Source organism: Melozone crissalis, unplaced genomic scaffold (assembly GCF_028551555.1).
Source record: "Melozone crissalis strain CALT ecotype California unplaced genomic scaffold, PUWL_Pcris_2 ptg000016l_1, whole genome shotgun sequence".
Taxonomy (NCBI): Eukaryota; Metazoa; Chordata; class Aves; order Passeriformes; family Passerellidae; genus Melozone; species Melozone crissalis.
Window position 1 is genome coordinate 55416032 of NW_026535794.1, and position 16851 is coordinate 55432882.

The 16851-nt window shown below is 37.0% G+C and overlaps 1 protein-coding gene across 2 annotated transcripts in view; it reads left to right on the forward strand.

Moving 5' to 3' along the window:
- Positions 1 to 16851, forward strand: part of GOLGA4 (golgin A4) — a 71185-nt gene that overhangs the window by 25129 nt on the left and 29205 nt on the right. For both annotated transcript variants that reach the window (XM_054273267.1, XM_054273265.1), the window contains exons 5-11: positions 1292 to 1339; positions 1728 to 1784; positions 5382 to 5480; positions 6004 to 6142; positions 8780 to 8967; positions 9975 to 10058; positions 10861 to 11008. In XM_054273267.1, the coding sequence (XP_054129242.1) occupies positions 1292 to 1339; positions 1728 to 1784; positions 5382 to 5480; positions 6004 to 6142; positions 8780 to 8967; positions 9975 to 10058; positions 10861 to 11008 (763 nt within the window). The remainder of the gene's footprint in view (positions 1 to 1291; positions 1340 to 1727; positions 1785 to 5381; positions 5481 to 6003; positions 6143 to 8779; positions 8968 to 9974; positions 10059 to 10860; positions 11009 to 16851) is intronic.

Genomic DNA, 16851 nt, shown 5'->3' on the forward strand with positions numbered 1-16851 from the left:
ATGTTTGCTGCCCTTAAATACAAAAATTCCTGTGCAGACTTTTGTCAAAATCCCTAGAATCTAAAATATGTATACGGTGACTGCAGTATTCGGTGTATGCCTGAAAGAGCAGTTCTCATAGCAATTTTTCCTTCACTTCCAGCTACTGTAATAAGTATTTTTTAAAGTTTGTGTAAATAGTAGTTGCTAAAATGAAAATTCTTCAGTTTGTGGGTTTGTTTCAATGCTTTTTTTGGTTGTTTGGGATTATTTTTATTAGTGTAATCTGTCCACCAAGTCCTAACTTTCTCTGTCAAAAAGGCTTGGGGTTTTTTCCTGGTTTTGTGAGTTTCTTCAGTTCAGTTGAAAATAATTGTTTTGCTGGAGCTTGGAAGAAACTTGTTGCAATATATAATGAGTAATTAAGGCAGAAATATTTTTTCCCTCTTGAAGTAGGATGCATAGTTAGCATCTCAAAAATACGGTAAAGGAAAACACCCATAGCAGTTTGGATTTTCTTATAAGGGCAAAATAAATATAACTTTGAAATTAAAAGTAATTTTGAATTCTGAAAATGTTTAGTTTGTTTTAAATTAGAATTTGAAGATATATTTTGACTTTCTGGTTTCGGTGTTCTAGATTTGTTTTTCTTAAATTTTTCATCAATTTGAAAACAAAGTTTTCTAATTTCAAATGCCATTATGTTACTTCACCATAATGCTACTTGGCAGTTGTAATCAAATATTTAAGTAAACTGAGGTGTACCGTTCCTCCTTTTGTCAGTTTACAGTGAGAAATGAAATACTGTCTACTTTCAGTCTGTCTTTGCTGGATATATGCAAAGCATAAGGGATGAGAACATTACACCTTTTTTTGTTACATTTAGAAATGTATTTTTTAATGCACACTTTTTGTAAAATCATTTTTGCTTTTTCTCCCTGGGACATGTATTCTTACGAGTGGTCACACCTGTGGGGTAGCTGTCTGAGATGTAACTTTCTGATACTGTTGGGTTTGACCCCCTGTGTTGAAGGGTGGTATGGGGTGTGTTGTCTCAGGGAAGGGAAAACTGTGTATGAATGCTGAGTAACATCATTGTTTTGTCATGCAGGCTTTTTTTTTTAATACATTGGAGATATTTAATAGATAGATAAAGAAAACATTAAGAAAATTTAAGTACATTTATATCAAAAGAAAGTTCTCAAGTGGAGCAAAGAGTTTGAAAATGCAGCTAGTGATGCAACTAAGGAAATTATTTTGATGGCTATATGCAGATGTATTATCATCTTTATATCCGATTTGTTTATTTTAGCTAGTGTCTGCCTATCAAGTTACCCAGCGGGAAAAGAAGAAGCTGCAGGTAAGCATTACTTTTCATGGTCTCGTACCTGCATGCTTTTTTCAATCTTAAAATGTGTAGTTACAATACAGATTTAATTTTCAGTGTGTTGTGAGTATGTAACAGATGATGATTTCTTAGCTGAGATTTCTGAGGAAACCAAGGTAAAATTAATTTTTCATAATAACTGTGAAGTGTTGTACTCCAGCCTTTTTTGTTGCATCAGCTGACTTCAGGTGATAGATTGATAGATTGCCAACCCACAGTTGGCAGCTTATGACAATATTTGCATATCAAGCGTGACTTGAAAGAGCAACAAATAATTATATTTGTGAGTTTTTTGGATTTATTTATCCATTTAAAAATTATGTTTAAGACACCTGATCTTTATTCTTCCTTTTTTCTTAAGAGCATTCTGAGTCAAAGCCAGGATAAAGCACTTCGCAGAATTGGAGAACTGAGAGAGGTAATTTTCTTTATTGATTGCAGGTTTGTGTTATATCACACCTACATAGGATCTATTTCTGCCTAGCTTTTGACCTTTTTGTTCACAAAATATTTTCTATTACAGAGCAGGATATTTTACAGCTTTTTTTGTTGTTGTTTATATGGGGTTACTCCTCCGGCTTGCTTCCCATTCAGCAGCTTATTGCTATCCTCTTAAGACAGAGGAGTGCATCACCAACCAAACTACTTCTCTTGTTCATTGTGAAATAGGTAGAAGTGTGTGTGGTTCTTGCAGTATTGTTGGGCCCAGCTATAGATGTCCCTGTGCAATTTGTTGCTCTTCTATTAATGACAAATACTAATTTTGGCAAACACAAGTAATAGGCACATTTTTGTAATGACTATCAAAAAAAAAAGAGGACAATTTAAAAAAAATTATTCTTTATCTCGGTTGTAATGCTTACATTGTTTTATGGATTTTAGTATAGTTTGGTTTCAGTCATAAAATCAAGTAGGTTGTGTTATGATTTGCCTCCTTAAGTTATAGAGAAATTCAAAGGAGAAGCTCTAGTGTGTTTGGTATTGATAGTAAACACATTTGACTTAAAAAACATGTATAGATGATGGGGCAGAACAGATTAAAATGACAAAATCAAAAACGCCATATTGTCAAACCCTGATGAAGCACAATGTAAAGCTGAAGCTGTTTTATTGTCTCAGGAGCTAGTGCAACACCAGATTTGGAGATGGGTGTGCAAGGGCCTCTGTCTGTGCTCGTAGATTGCTGGAGAGCTGGGCACCATTTAGCCCAAAGTCACAGGCTTTTTCTTATGACTACACATCTGCTTCTGGCATGTACAATGCTGAGCAGCAGCACTGGCATGGAGGTTACAGGAGCCATTAGACTGTGGTGAGGTCCCACCTTTGCCTGAAGCAGACTTACTCCAGGCACTTGGGTGCTTTACCCACAGACAGGGTCTGAGGCCTGTCCCCTTCATAATGAGGGATGGTGACTCTGAGCTTCTGGCCATGTGTGTACTCAAGGCTCAAGCTCACCCACAAGGACCTGTCCCTGTGACTAGTCAGGCAGCCAGTCATTTCAAGGGAGGTCACTGGCATATTGCTGGGCACTCTTCAGTGATTCTGAGAGTAATTCAGGTGAGCGTGCTGTGAATTGTGTGTGCTGGTGGGGTAGCATTTTGGTTCACATCTGTGCTGTTTCTGCCCCAGCAGCTGAGAACAGTGGGTCAGTGCTGGGAGTACTGTGTTCATCTGAGCTATAGCCTATGTCCAGACTGTCACAATGTCCCAAGCTAAACTATCAGTGCATATGAGGGAAAAAACCATTGCTTTACTGTCAGAATTGGCTTGCCAAGGTTGTATCTTTTCCAGATCACTACAAGGTCAAATTTAAAAGTTTCTTCTGTGGTAGGTCCATATCTACATGCTCCTGTGGGATTGGTTTTCCAGTTTATTGCTATTTGTTGAAGTCAGGAAGGCAAATGTGGAACAGAGTTAAATCTTTGGCATATGATAGAATTGGACCATGTGTATTTTTTTTTTTTTACTTCTGTCATAGTCTTTGTGATTCATATATGTACATAAGTTGCATATATATTTCTCTTTTATATATATATATGTATATATGTATATTTTGTGTAAAACTTAATTTCATTCTTACCAATCTTGTAAATTTAAAGATTCCTTCAAATCTAACACTGAAATTCTTTTTCATTAATTGATACACTTCAGAAAGTGTTTTTCTGATCTTTTGGAAGCCCAGGTGTTGCAGCATTAGGTAAAACAGACAACGAAGAAAAAATTACAAATAAAATGGTAAGTTTCCATTGTGGAAGCTAACATGGTCCAAAGTAGTTAATTCATTAATGTAGTAATTTGTTATCAGAAAATAATTATAATAATCTTTTTCTTCATCATACAGCCCATTTTTCGCATAAATATGTTGAATCAGGCAAGTTTCTTCTAAGAGGGCCATGTATGAGGAAACCAATCTTCCTTAGAGGCTAAAATAACAGTATGACACAGTCCCTAGAAATAAATGTGGTTTTACTCATCTAAGTTTACTCTTGTTAGGAGTAATTCCTCAAAACCAGTCTTAGAGCAGTCTTCAGTGTTCTCCTTCACAATACAGGATCAGAAGGGACTCTGAGAACCAAAGAGGACCATTTCTGTTGTTGATTTCAATAAATCTCTTTGATACTTGTTCTGACACTGGCCTGCTTTGCTTTGTTTGTAAGGAATTGCTTCTAAAGCTCAGAAGCACAGGGCAGAAGTGTGATGTAATTGCTGAGAACATGAGGCAGTGCAGTGTTAAGAAGTGGATATAATTGGGAAGAGAGTAATGGTTTTGGCAGGGATGCTTTCCCTCACCATCATGCCTCTGCATGGCCTGGCAGGCTCAACTCATGCAGCTATGGTTTTCAATGCTGGTATCAGCCTCATCTGTGGCAGGGCATTCACTGCTGGAAGTAAGGGGTAGACAGCAAGACAGCATAAAAGCAAGATTTGGAGTTGGAGGAAAGCAGCTCAGGAAACATCCAGTGTTGCTTTGTCTTATTTGCTTTTTCATCCTTTTTTTCTCTATTGATCGTCCTCTGTCTTTGCCTGGCTAATGGAACTCATGTTTATGGGTGGTGATTGTTTTGTACAAGTGATCTTTGCAGAATAACAGTCATAGAAGCATTCTTTTCCTGGAGTAAATTATGGGGAAGGTATCTATGGATGAAATAAACATATAAATAAAAAATATTGAAAATTTTCTGAAAGTATTTGCAGTGCATGCATGATGTATGTGTGGTTCGGGTTCTTGGAATAAGCAGTTAGATGTGAATTAATTTAGGTACACATATTTTCTATTAGAATGATAATGATTTAAAGAAATTTAAATGTTTAAACTTAAAAGTGTTGGAAGTAATTAAAAAAAACTCCTTACTAAAGAATTTAGGCAATATCTACAAGCTTCTAAGAGTGTTCAGCCAAACAAATGCATATAAGTATCAAGTAAAGCCACATACTTAAGTTGTTTGGTATTCTCTGCCTTTCTCATTTGAGACATATTTGTGGAATAAAAAGACCAATTTTCTTCTCTTATACATGGCATTTGTCATTTTAGAATGGTGTCACATTGAATGAACGTAATGAATTTTACATTTCTTTCTCTTTATGTTGATTTAATCTGGTGGCAAAGTGAAGAATCTTCCAAAGTACAGTCTTCAGCTTCCAGGAGAAATGTGTGCATGGAAGAGAGTTTTTCAGGAGCAGGCTTGAAATGAACTCTATACAAACTTACTTTTAGGAAAAAGAATCCTTGATAATTTTCCATCAGATCTAGACTCTTGCTGTTTTAATCCCAGTATTATAATTGAATGTTCTTACTATATTGTGTAGAATGTTGTATAGTAAAAAAAAAAATACACTTTATTGTTGTATTTTGGGATCACAACTATGAAAGAGATATTTTAGATGCTATTTCAGAATATTTTCCTGAGTCTTTTGAGTTCATAATATTTTCATAATATTTCAGAATATTTTCATAAGTCATTTGAGTTCACATTCATTGAGTTCACATTCATTTGAGATGTGTTTGTATTATCAGGAGCTCCAGATGGATCAACAAGCTAAGAAACATCTCCAAGAGGAATTTGATGCTTCCTTAGAAGAAAAGGATCAACTTATTAATGTCCTGCAAACTCAGGTAAGATAATTTACCAAACAGATGATGCTTAAAACTGCTCTTCTTAACTTTTCTTTTTAGCTATATATTTCCTATGATGCATATCTATGTTTTATTACAATTGCTCTGAAGTTGAAAAGCATCTTGTGAATTTAGAATTTTCTGTAAATAAATGTGTCTTTGTGGTAGAGGATACCTTTGTAAAAATCTCACTCATGTTAAATAGGATTGGCTGATTTGCACTTAAATACCTTTGTGATGTTTTTGTTATCAAGACATCAACATTAGCAGATGTCTGACCTAAAACTTCTTTTGCAAAATTCATGTATTTTGCTTAATTTGTCTTTGTTTCTCTACCCATAGTCTTTTGTTAATTGGAAGCATAATTCTGAGTTCTAAAAAATGGTAAAAAATTTCAGACAGACTTTTCCTTTTTCTACTTGATAGTATCAAAATTAATTTAACTCTTTCTAGTTTCTAAGATTAAAAAAATATCTGCTTTGAATCCTTAGATTTTTTTTAACAAAAAGAACATTTTGTTTAGGTGTCGTTGCTGAAACAGAGATTACAGAATGGTCAGATAGGCACTGAATTGCCTGATCAAAATGTCCAATCAGAACCACAAGTTCAAAGTCCAACGAAAGAAGTCAGTGCAGAAAATATTGTGGAACCAGGAAGCAACGGTAGGCATTGTGGCTTTTTCAAGAGATGTTACATTTTGGGGAATAAACCTGTTGTTATTTATAATGGAGTAACAATATTTAAGGCTTACCGTGTCATAGTAAGGATATATTTTCTAGAAGAAGACAATTGTTTTGAAAACCATCTGGCAGCTAGAGGACAGGATAATCCTTTTAAGAAACTAAATTTTCATAAGAATTCAGATCTTGTATGTCTTTCCTTTGTCAATATTGATAGTAACATTGTAATTGTTGCTTTGTTGGTAGGTGTTCTTACTATCCCAACTTCATGCATTTAAGAGATTCTGTCCCCCAGAAGTGAGGACCTATCCCTGGAGTTTAGAGAGCAGATTAGTTGCCAGTCTCTGTATTTTTGTTTGTGAGTTTGGGGGTTTTTCTCTTGTGTTATCAGAAGAAAAGTAAAAACAAAGATCAATTTTGATATTCCTCCTATTGAATAACCTGAATATTCCTCACGTCTGGAGGTTGTTTAAATTAGTGGGATTCTCAGTGTTATATGTATTTGACTACTGAGCAAGGGACATTATAATGCTGATACATAATAAAGTGTCTTTCATTGGTACCCTTCATAAAAGGCAGGGTTAAGATAGAGGTAAACATATATCTTGAAATTGTATTTGTTCAGCATCTGCTATGGTTTTTATATGCAAGGATGATAGGAAGTGTTAGGGGGAAGATGTTCTTATCTAGTGCCATGGTTTTTGTACTGCTTAGTCAATAATGAAAAGTTGTGATTCCAGATGTTTTCTGTGCGTGAGTCTGCCTCTGGACTGTAGTGTGCCAGGCATCCACCAAAGTGGCTCTCTCACTCTCCTCCACAGCTGGACAGAGGAGACAGAATTTAAAGAAGTGTTCATGAGTTGGGCTAAGGCCCCTTACTAAATACCATCATTGCCAAAACAGCCTTGAATTATAGATACGAAGTGAATTTATTACTAATAAAATCAGAGATAATGAGAAGTGATATAAAACCTTAAAAACACCTGCCCCCCCCCCCCCCCCCAACTCTACCTCTTTCCCCAGAGGGTCAGGGAATGGGGGTTTATGGTCAGTTCATCACCTGTGATTTCATCCACTGCTCAGGGAGAGGAGTGCTTCTCCTGCTCCATTGTGGGGTCCCTCCCACAGGAGACAGTTCTCCAAGAACTTCTCCAGCATGAGTGCATCTCATGGGCAGCAGCTCCCTGTGAACTGCTGTAATGTGAGCCCATCCCACAGTCCTCCTCAAACTGCTGCAGCATGGGTCACTCTTCCACAGGGTGCAGTTCTTGAAGCACAGGCTACTCCAGAATGGGCTTCTCCCTCCATGGGTCTCCCACAGGGTCACAGTCTCCTCTCAGGCATCCATCTGCTCTGGCATGGGCTCCTCCATGGCTTGCATGTGGATGTGGATCTCTGCATCCCCTTGGTCCTCCATGGGCTGCAGGGGCACAGCTGCTTCACCATGTTCTGCACCACAGGCAGCAGGGGAATCCTAGCTCCAGTGCCTGGAGCACCTCCTCCTCTTCCTTCTCCGTGGATTTTCATGTCTGCAGAATTGTTCCCTTCACACGTTGTCACTCTGCTTTTCTTTGGCTGCAATTACAACTGTGCAATAACTTTTTTCTTCTTAATTTTTATATCATAGAGGTGTTACCACCATTTCTAATTGGCCCAGCCTTGACCAGCAGCGCATCTGTCTTTGGAGTTTTGCCGGGGATTGGCTCTGCTGGAAATGAAGAAAGCTGGCAGCTTTCTGGCAGCTCCTTGCAGAAGCCACCCCTGTAGTTCCCTTTCAACTACTGAAGCTTGGCCATGCAAATCCAGTACAATGTCAAATACTCTTGCAACCTCTAGAGCATCAGAGCAGAAGCACACAGTAAAATACTACCAAATGTGCTAGTTATGCAGTGAATCAAACCTACTGAAAGGGCGTAGGTTTAAATTATAGATATTAGAAAAAATTCTTTACTGTGAGGGTGGTGAGGCACTGGAACAGGTTGCCTAGAGAAGTTGTGGTTGCCCCATCCTTTGAATTGTTAAAGGCCAGGCTGGATGGAGCTCTGAGCAACTTGTTCTGTGAGGTGTTCCGGCCTATGGCAGAGGTTGGAACTAGATGATCTTTAAGATCCCTTCCAACCCAAACCATGATTCTATGAGTACTACTCAGACACTAAGAATAACCTTTATCCTGCTGAATGTAATATTGCCAATCTGGGTATTTTAGAACTAATCTCATACCCAGCCTTGGGAAAGCAAGAATCTGTGTGCATGGCACTTGAGAGTTGTGATTTACTTTGCATCACATTTTTTTTCCTACTTGTGCATATTATGTTAGTACCAGCAGGCAGGTTTATAAATCATGATGATTTTTTAATTACATAAAAAACCTTGTTTATTAATAGCTTCATTTTGAAGCTCATAAAGTATGGGGTTTTGTAAGCTAACTTGCTGTTAAATACTCTTTACTACTCTGTGTATATGTGGAATATTTCTGGCACTTACAGGAGGAACTAGGAAGTTTTGCAGACTTCACACAACTTTCTTTAGAGACTTTTGAGTCCACTGCATTGTGAATGATTGCAGATCTGCATTTTGGAAATGTCATGCATGTGGTAATGTTGGTATGTTGTCTTATAGAGGATAATGAAGATTCTGTTAAAACACTGGAAACTCTTAATCAGAGGGTGAAGCGCCAAGAGAACTTGCTGCAACGTTGTAAGGAGACTATTCGGTCACATAAGGAGCGCTGTGCCCAATTGACCAACGAGAAAGAGGCACTTCAAGAACAGCTGGAAGAGAGGCTTCAGGAGCTGGAAAAAATGAAGGTATGGAAAATACTCTTAGCTTTATGGGTAACCATGAAAATACAGTAAGAACTCCAGTATTTCCAAAATTTATTGATAGGGCAGACCATGAAACAAATTTTCCCTGTACTTTTTTGGAGAAAAAGGTTCAAAACACACCTGGAATGAATACACTCAACAATTACTCTAAAGTGGTGAAGTAGGATATGAAAACTTACTGTATAAATAACCATCAGAATGGTATTAGAAATAAGTAGTTGTGGGAAATTGGAGTGAGAAAAAGACTATCTTAGCACAAAAGACAGAAGGTAAAGTAAGAAAAGTGGAGCGGAACTAAACCTTTAAGATATAGTGAATGAGGCATTAATTATGTAAATTAAGAGAAAGAAAATGAAGGCAGGGCAGTGGAGATCACAGTATAGTGAACCGAAGTGCAGTACCAAAGTTAATAAATCAATACTTGCTCAATTTTGCTTTTAATGCCATTGATGATGAGTGTGGAGTGTAAGTAAGGTGGCTAATAGTAATGAAATCTGAAAATGTGCTAAGTATAGCTGTACCTAACTTTAGTTACAGAGATTAGATTCCCATCTCTGTCTTCATCTCTGAGCACTAGCCTGGTTTGAAAAAGCTCTGAAAGACTTGAGTGTTTTAATGACATTTTCTAGAACATGGCTAGTAACAATCATTTATGTTGCATTGCTGCGATCCTCTTGTAAACCAAAATGCAGGTAATGGAGCAGAAATCTTGACATATTTCTTATTTTACTTTACCAACTCAGACCTCCATGTGTGGAGGTTCTAAGAAAGCCTTCAGATCTCTGAATTATTACAGAAGCCATAAGACAGCCTACCTCTGGGAGATAAAAGTAATTTTATCTCCCAGAGGTAAAAGTAAAAGTAATTTTAAACTGCCCACTTCAGTTTCCCTTGATTGTGTTCTGTGTTCTTCCTCCAAGGCATAGTGCAGAGTCAGAGCCTAAGCTAAGCTGTTTGTCAACCAACTTGTGGTTGGGATCTTTTTTTAGGACCTTCACATGGCTGAGAAGACTAAACTGATTACACAGCTACGTGATGCAAAGAATTTGATTGAACAGCTAGAACAAGACAAGGTAAAAAAAGCTGTAGGTTTTGATGAAGATTGTTTAAAACACAAAAGATCGACTTCTTGGTGTTAGAAGCTGGTTTTAGTGGTCTGATGGTTTCATCTATGTTTTAATAAACAAGTAATTTAAGCTACTTAAGAATTTTATTGTATATATATCATACGTCTGTTAAATTATACTTAATACTGCAACACAACATTATATAGGATGAAGCAGATATACTGAATACATTCCTTGATGCCAATTCTAAAACAAACAAAGAAACCCCAAACACAAATAAAGATGAGATACAATTAAATTAATTTTAAAATAACCAATAAAGTAACTGTGCTTTCAATAGACAATAAGGAGTTTCTCCGTTTTTCACTCCTTAAAAGTTTTTTAATCACAGTCTTGGTACGTGGAGTAACTTCTGGTGGCGTCATAAGTGCCATGACTAGCATTGTATGGTGTAAACTCAAAGGAGAAGTGCAGACTCTACAATGCTTTTAGTTTGGGTTTGTTTATAGAATACGTGTTTCAAAGGAAAGTGTCTGTACTAGAAGGAGGAAATTTTTGGATGGTCCATGTTTGTTGGAGTTCTTTTCACCACTTGATAAATTTTGGATACTCTTAAAAATAAACCCTATTCTTACTTTCTTTTTGTTAGCATTTTCTGTTTTCTGACGTAGAAAAATCCTATGATCTCTGGTCTCATAATAAGAGACTACAGTTTATTCTTGGCAAGGGTTGTGCCCTGGCTTGAAATTGTTTCAGGTGTATGTCTTATTTATTTGCTAGCTTTTTATCACAAGGACCTTTTCCATAGGGCATGGTAATTGCAGAGACAAAGCGGCAAATGCATGAGACATTGGAAATGAAGGAGGAGGAGGTAGCCCAACTGCGTGCTCGAATCAAACAAATAACTACAAAAGGCGAGGAATTAAAAGAGCAGAAAGAAAAATCTGAAAGAGCTGGTAAGAATATACCTAGATTATTTGCTTTCACATTTGTACATCAGGAAGCTTCCGCGTGGTCTTTTTCTACAGTTGTTTGGAATGAATATTAAGAGATGCTCTTTTTTCTGTTGTTCTGCACGTCACCTGCGGCATCATTACTAACTTCACTTCTGGACAGCAGAGTATAGGGATGCTTTTGACTGATCTGTTACCAACAAAGCTGGATTTAGGAAAGAAACTTCTGAAAGGCAACTGTACTTCCTTGTTTGTACAGGAAAAAATTGATGGAGTCTTCTTCTGGTCTAACTTAAGAAGAGAAACTTGGAAGTACCTATAAATTGTCATTATAATGCCACCAGGAATTCACATAGAAAACATAGCAGTGAGTGTATAAGAGTTTGTGGAGAAGTAAAAATGTTATAACCATAGTAAGCATTTTCTTTCAGTTATTTTAATGGAAGCATTTCTGATTTAAGTGAAACAGCAGTGGTGATTCCTTTTGCCTCAGGCTTGTAACAGAGGAACATTTATGTAACTGTTATATGATGTAGTTTGCTTTTTATGGAAATTAGGTAACATTATGTGTGGTTGGAGTTCTACTTTTGCATGAAATGAAGTTTAACCATTGTTTTTTAAACAGTGAAATTGTTTTGTACTACATCAGAATTCTTTTAGAATGATTTAGTTTGTTCTCACGGGCATGCAAAGAAGCTCACTCTTTTGGCAGAAGCTCAGGTGTTACTTTGAATAACATATTATACATATTTTCTTTCTCTAAAAAGCAATGAAGAGTTCAAACAATGCAGTTCATAGTGGTTTATTTTTAAATCTATATAGATTTAGATTAGAACTTGCAATTTTAAAGATTAATTTGGATAGATCATTCTGCTGTAATGCAGAAAACCAGCTGGAACTTCCATCTTGTGAATGTAATAAACATTTTCCTTTGGTCCCTTCCTCTCCTACCCTTTCAAGGTTACATGCATCTTTTTAGTTCTGGAAATTCATACTTCAAAAGTCAGTCAGTCCTACAGTGTATTTTGTTTGGTACTGGGAGACTAGAAAGCTCTTCATGATTAAAAAAAGAAGGTGAAGAATCTTTTAATACTTCTGTAGATGTGAAGTTATTATCATAGTGGTATGCAATAGTGTTTCTTGAGGCAGGAGAAACAATTATGAATTATTAATGTACTATCTACACACGCTAATTAATGCAGTAATTTCTTCAAGTTTGCCTGGCCAGAAGCGGAAATCAGGTTAGAGATGATTCTGTAGACAACTGGAAAACTTTCTGTTGTATTGAGAAGTAATTTAATTTGAATGAATGTTATGTTGAGTACACTACACTTTTCTAGGGGGAGATTTGTGTGCCAAATGTGCTCTTTTTTGAACAAAAATTTTAAGTACTTTGGTTGATTTTACAGTGCCTAAGTTTCAACTTTACCTTTGAGTGTGTTTATTTATTATAATCTTTTAAGCATGAACATATGTATGTTGGAACCCTTGGAAAATTAGTTAACACTGCTTTTAAGACAGAATTGTAAGGTGACCTTTATTATATTTTTCTATTACATCCTTGGCTTAATACGTTCCAAAAATATTGTAATCTACAATGTTAGTGTGGCTCAATACAGTTGAACTAAATTATTTGAGAAAACCGCCTTGCATACCAAGAGAGCCTGATATTGCTTTTTAGGCCTCAACCTTTGAGTTGTAATGGATTTATGAATTGGGCAAATTCATGTATTTGAGGTCAACATTTAAAAGTTCTGGGTTTTGGATAGTTAATGTGAGGTGACTTTCACAGAACCACAGAATTGGTAAGGTTGGAATGGACCACAGTGTATCATCTGGTCCAACCTCCCTGCTTTGCTAGTGTCATCGTAAACCACATGGCACAGAACTGCATCTAGACTGTTAAATTCCAGACATCTTTTTCTATGCCATGGTTTAGTGAAGAACTGAAATTATGGAATGAAGTAGAAATGTTAATTTCATTTATGTATAAGGGTAAGCATAATACACTTGAAATTTACTTTTGTAGTGCTGCTTGTAGACTAAAAATTGATAGAGATTTCCGTGTCATCTTGCCTACTGTTACATCTCTGGCATTTTTCTTTGTAAATCAGGACTTTAGAATTGCTCCAGTGTTTGATTTAATGTGAATGCATTTTTGTGTAATGAAATAATGTAAAGATATGTATGCTTATTTTTTGTTGTGTACAAAACAGTATAAACTGTAATTTGTTCTCCTCAGTTCAGTTCTTTTTCTATTTGTAGTTAGGGGTACATTTTGTTGAAATCTCTCAGAGCATCTTGCTTTTGTGCATCCACATATGCCAATAAGTGAATCATGGTGCCTTTCCCAAGCCTTGTGTGAACAAGACTGGGGTAAGGGTGCTGGTTTTTTTCCATCACACATTGGGTGCTTGAACTGGGTTCTAAAAGTAAATTCTGTGCTTCTCAGGCACTTCTACTTGAGGTAACCGCAACACATTATCTTTTTTTACTTCAACAAAGATCTTTTTAGTGTTTATAAATTTCTAACTAAACTTAAGTTTTTTTCTCTTGGGATTACCTAGCCTAAGTACTTTATGACTTCTCAGGATGCAGATTACTGACTTACTAATAGTCTGTGAGCAAACAAGGTCTTTAGAAAGCAAATCCTACTTATAGGCAGCATTTTTTTTTGCAAGCTTAATTAACATATGCTTTGTACTTTTCTTCAGTGAAGAAAAAAGGATTGGACTGCTCATTTAAAATCCTGCCTAGATGCACAAGTTAGCTGTAGAAATGATTTCAACCTTTTTTTTTCAAAACTGGGACATGATGCCTGCTCTCAGCCGTCAGAAATTGAATGTGAATCTCTCCTTTGCCAGCCGGTATACAAAGCTGATTTGCTTCCTTCACAGTGTTTAGCACTGGGAGGCACTCTAGGCAAAGAGAAAAGGTGTGCAGCGCCAGCAGAGGAAACCAGAAGGCTTTGCAGTGCAAAGTGTTACTCTGGTGCGAGGGGTAGGGTGAAGGGAACCAACACTGGTACGTTGGAGTGGTGTAGGTAAAGTAGTCAACTGTCCACCCCATGTTGTATAAAAAACAGATTTGCAAACCTTGCACTCCTAAACTCTGCTCAGACTCATATTTTGTGATTTACATACTGCACAGGAAAGTTTTCAATTTGTCTGGCTTTGTCACATGAATGGGGTTTTGCAAGACGAACCTAAGACACTGTTGGTGTGCTTGTTTCTATTTCTGATTTGCTGATGTGCCTTTGTGAGACTTCATTCAACCTATACTTGGTTGAAAGGTCTTCCTTGAACAGAGTTCTGCAAGCTGGAGAAGAATGCAGAGGCAGTGCCTTTACTCTCTACATTCAGAGTAGGTATATTTAAATAAAAACATGGACTTTATTTCATGTTTTGATACAGAGAATTAAAATCTCTCACAGATTAAGAGTGACAGTGACAATAGAGACCACATTCTGTCTGCTTGATGATAATTTAGCCCTCTCCTGGTTTGAAACTTGGTTGTGTCCAGCTACACTAGAATTAACTACTTTGAATGAAAATATTCTGTTTTGCTTAAGGGCTAAATGTACCTGAGAGGCGTATAATTTAACTTTTAGTGATCCACCTGTGTTTCTGTGAAGTATTGCTTTTTTGTGCTTTCACACCCTCTTGGCTTTTTAAACATCAGCTTTTGTCTAGTTTTGTATTAGCGTCCTGCTTGTGATTATGGTGATGCAGCTTTTGTATTGCATGTTTCTCAGCAATTTCATATCAGTAGTCAATCCTGTTGTGAACCTGGATCTTCTCTTTGGCTGATCTGTGGGCTATGGCAAATGTATTCTCTTTCCTTTTGCAGAAGGAAAGAGAATACAAATGAAAATAAATGAAAACAAAAATAACATTTTCTCAAATGAAAATAACGTACGTGATGCTCAGAACAAGAATCAGAAAATGTGTATGGAAAAGTGAAATAAGTTAATGTTCTACTTGCAGGCTTTATTTTCAAGCTATACTTCGCAAAGGTTCATAGGATGGAGTGGATTTTTTTTTGTTTGTTTTATATTTTTGTTTGCTTGTTTGGTTTCATTTTTGTTTGGTTTTGAAAAAAGATGATGCAGTAATACTGAATAACTTCACCAGTTTTGCTTGGCCTGCTTTTGTTAGGACTGAGAGGAGCGTCAGGGAAGTCGTTACCATTCTCCAAACACAGTTTTGCATTAATCTGCAGTATTCATAATCAACTTGTGCTTGGTGTCACAGGTGGGGAGAACTTGAGTCCTGTAGATGGCACGTGGCAAAATGCCTTCATAGGACTGTGAAGAACTGTGCAAAATAAGGAACTATAAGCCTTGTGCATGCTTGTATTGCATTTTAGAATCTTTCTGCTTGAAATAATCTCTAGTGATCATAAATTTTTGTAATAGCTTTTGCATTTAAGCAGAACTGGAAGTGGAAGAGTGGATTCAGTGATCTGCTTTGGTACTGCCAGAATCAATACCAGCCCCATTTTGCCTTAAAACATGATTGTTGCTGTGAGTAGTCAGAAAAAGGCTTCCTCAAAAAACAAGAAAATTCCATAGAAGGTCAGAATTGGGGTGAATCCAGTTGTATGGGATTAAGTTACTTGAAGACATATTTGCAGCGCTGTTTCAAAAGTACAGGCTGTGGTTAAAATCTTCAGTGTTTAATGTTGTCAAAAGATGTGGAATGGAAATAATTGCTCACTTCTCAAATACATGCTTGAATGTTATTAAAGATAACTTCAAAAAAAGCAAAGATTGCAATAACTGCTGTGAATGCCTACGAACTAATGATGAATCAATAAAACTAGAGATTCTATTATGATTTTCTTTTGGGAACAGAATTTATTGGAAGAAAGCTTAGCATATAAATAACACTTCAGAAGTTCGGGTTTTTTCTGTTTTCTTGCAAAATAGAGTCCCAGTAGTCCAAGGTATAATAGAATAATATACTTTTAGGGGTTTGTGCTCTGATAAATTACAGTCTTGGTATTGGCATTGTGATTTTGAATTTTACAGAGGTGTTTTGCCAAAATTCTGTTATGCTAAGTACTAAATTTTTCTAATAAGGGTGTAGGGGTTTTCTGTCGCAGCAGGCAGAGGTGGTGGAGTGCCGAAGCCTTCCCAGAGGAGCGTCTTTAAGAGGACGTCCTGGGTGCACAGGCACATCTCTCTCCTGCCGAATGAGTTCAGCTCTCGGGTGATTTCAGCCACGAGTGATGCAGAAGGAAGGGACGGAGTCTTCGTATGGGGTTGCACGGAGATTCTTTATTGAGCTCCTACCTTGAAGGGGTCCAGGGACAAAGAACTCTTTTAGGCAGAGAGAGCAGGGATTTCTATAGGGATAGCGAGGGGTGGGGCAGAACATCTGAACTATTGAGATGAGGGCGCAGGGGCGGAACAAAGGGGAAGGGTCAATGGGATACATAGAATCAACATACAGCAACAGTGCACTCTTGGGGAAGTTTTTTTCCTCGTCATGACCAGGGAGGTTGTTGCTTGAGGGTTGTCCCTCCAGGGGAGCATGGTAAGCTTTTCCCCAGCCGGTTTACTGTCCTGGACAGTTTTCCACATTCAAGATCCATTCAGGAAAAGAGATTTCCCTTATAATGATTGAACTCTAGTCTTGTGTAATTCTGTGTAGACTCTGACATCAATTGTAGTGAGTTTTAGGGGTATTGAATAAATAAACAAGCTCACAATGCTGGAATTTATTTGCTTTCTTTTTATATCTAAATTATCATCTGTGAAGTGAATAAAGTGTGTTAGACTACGTCACGTTAGCATGAGATGAAGCTGTGGAATTATTGCTTTTATTTTGTAAATTAAAATG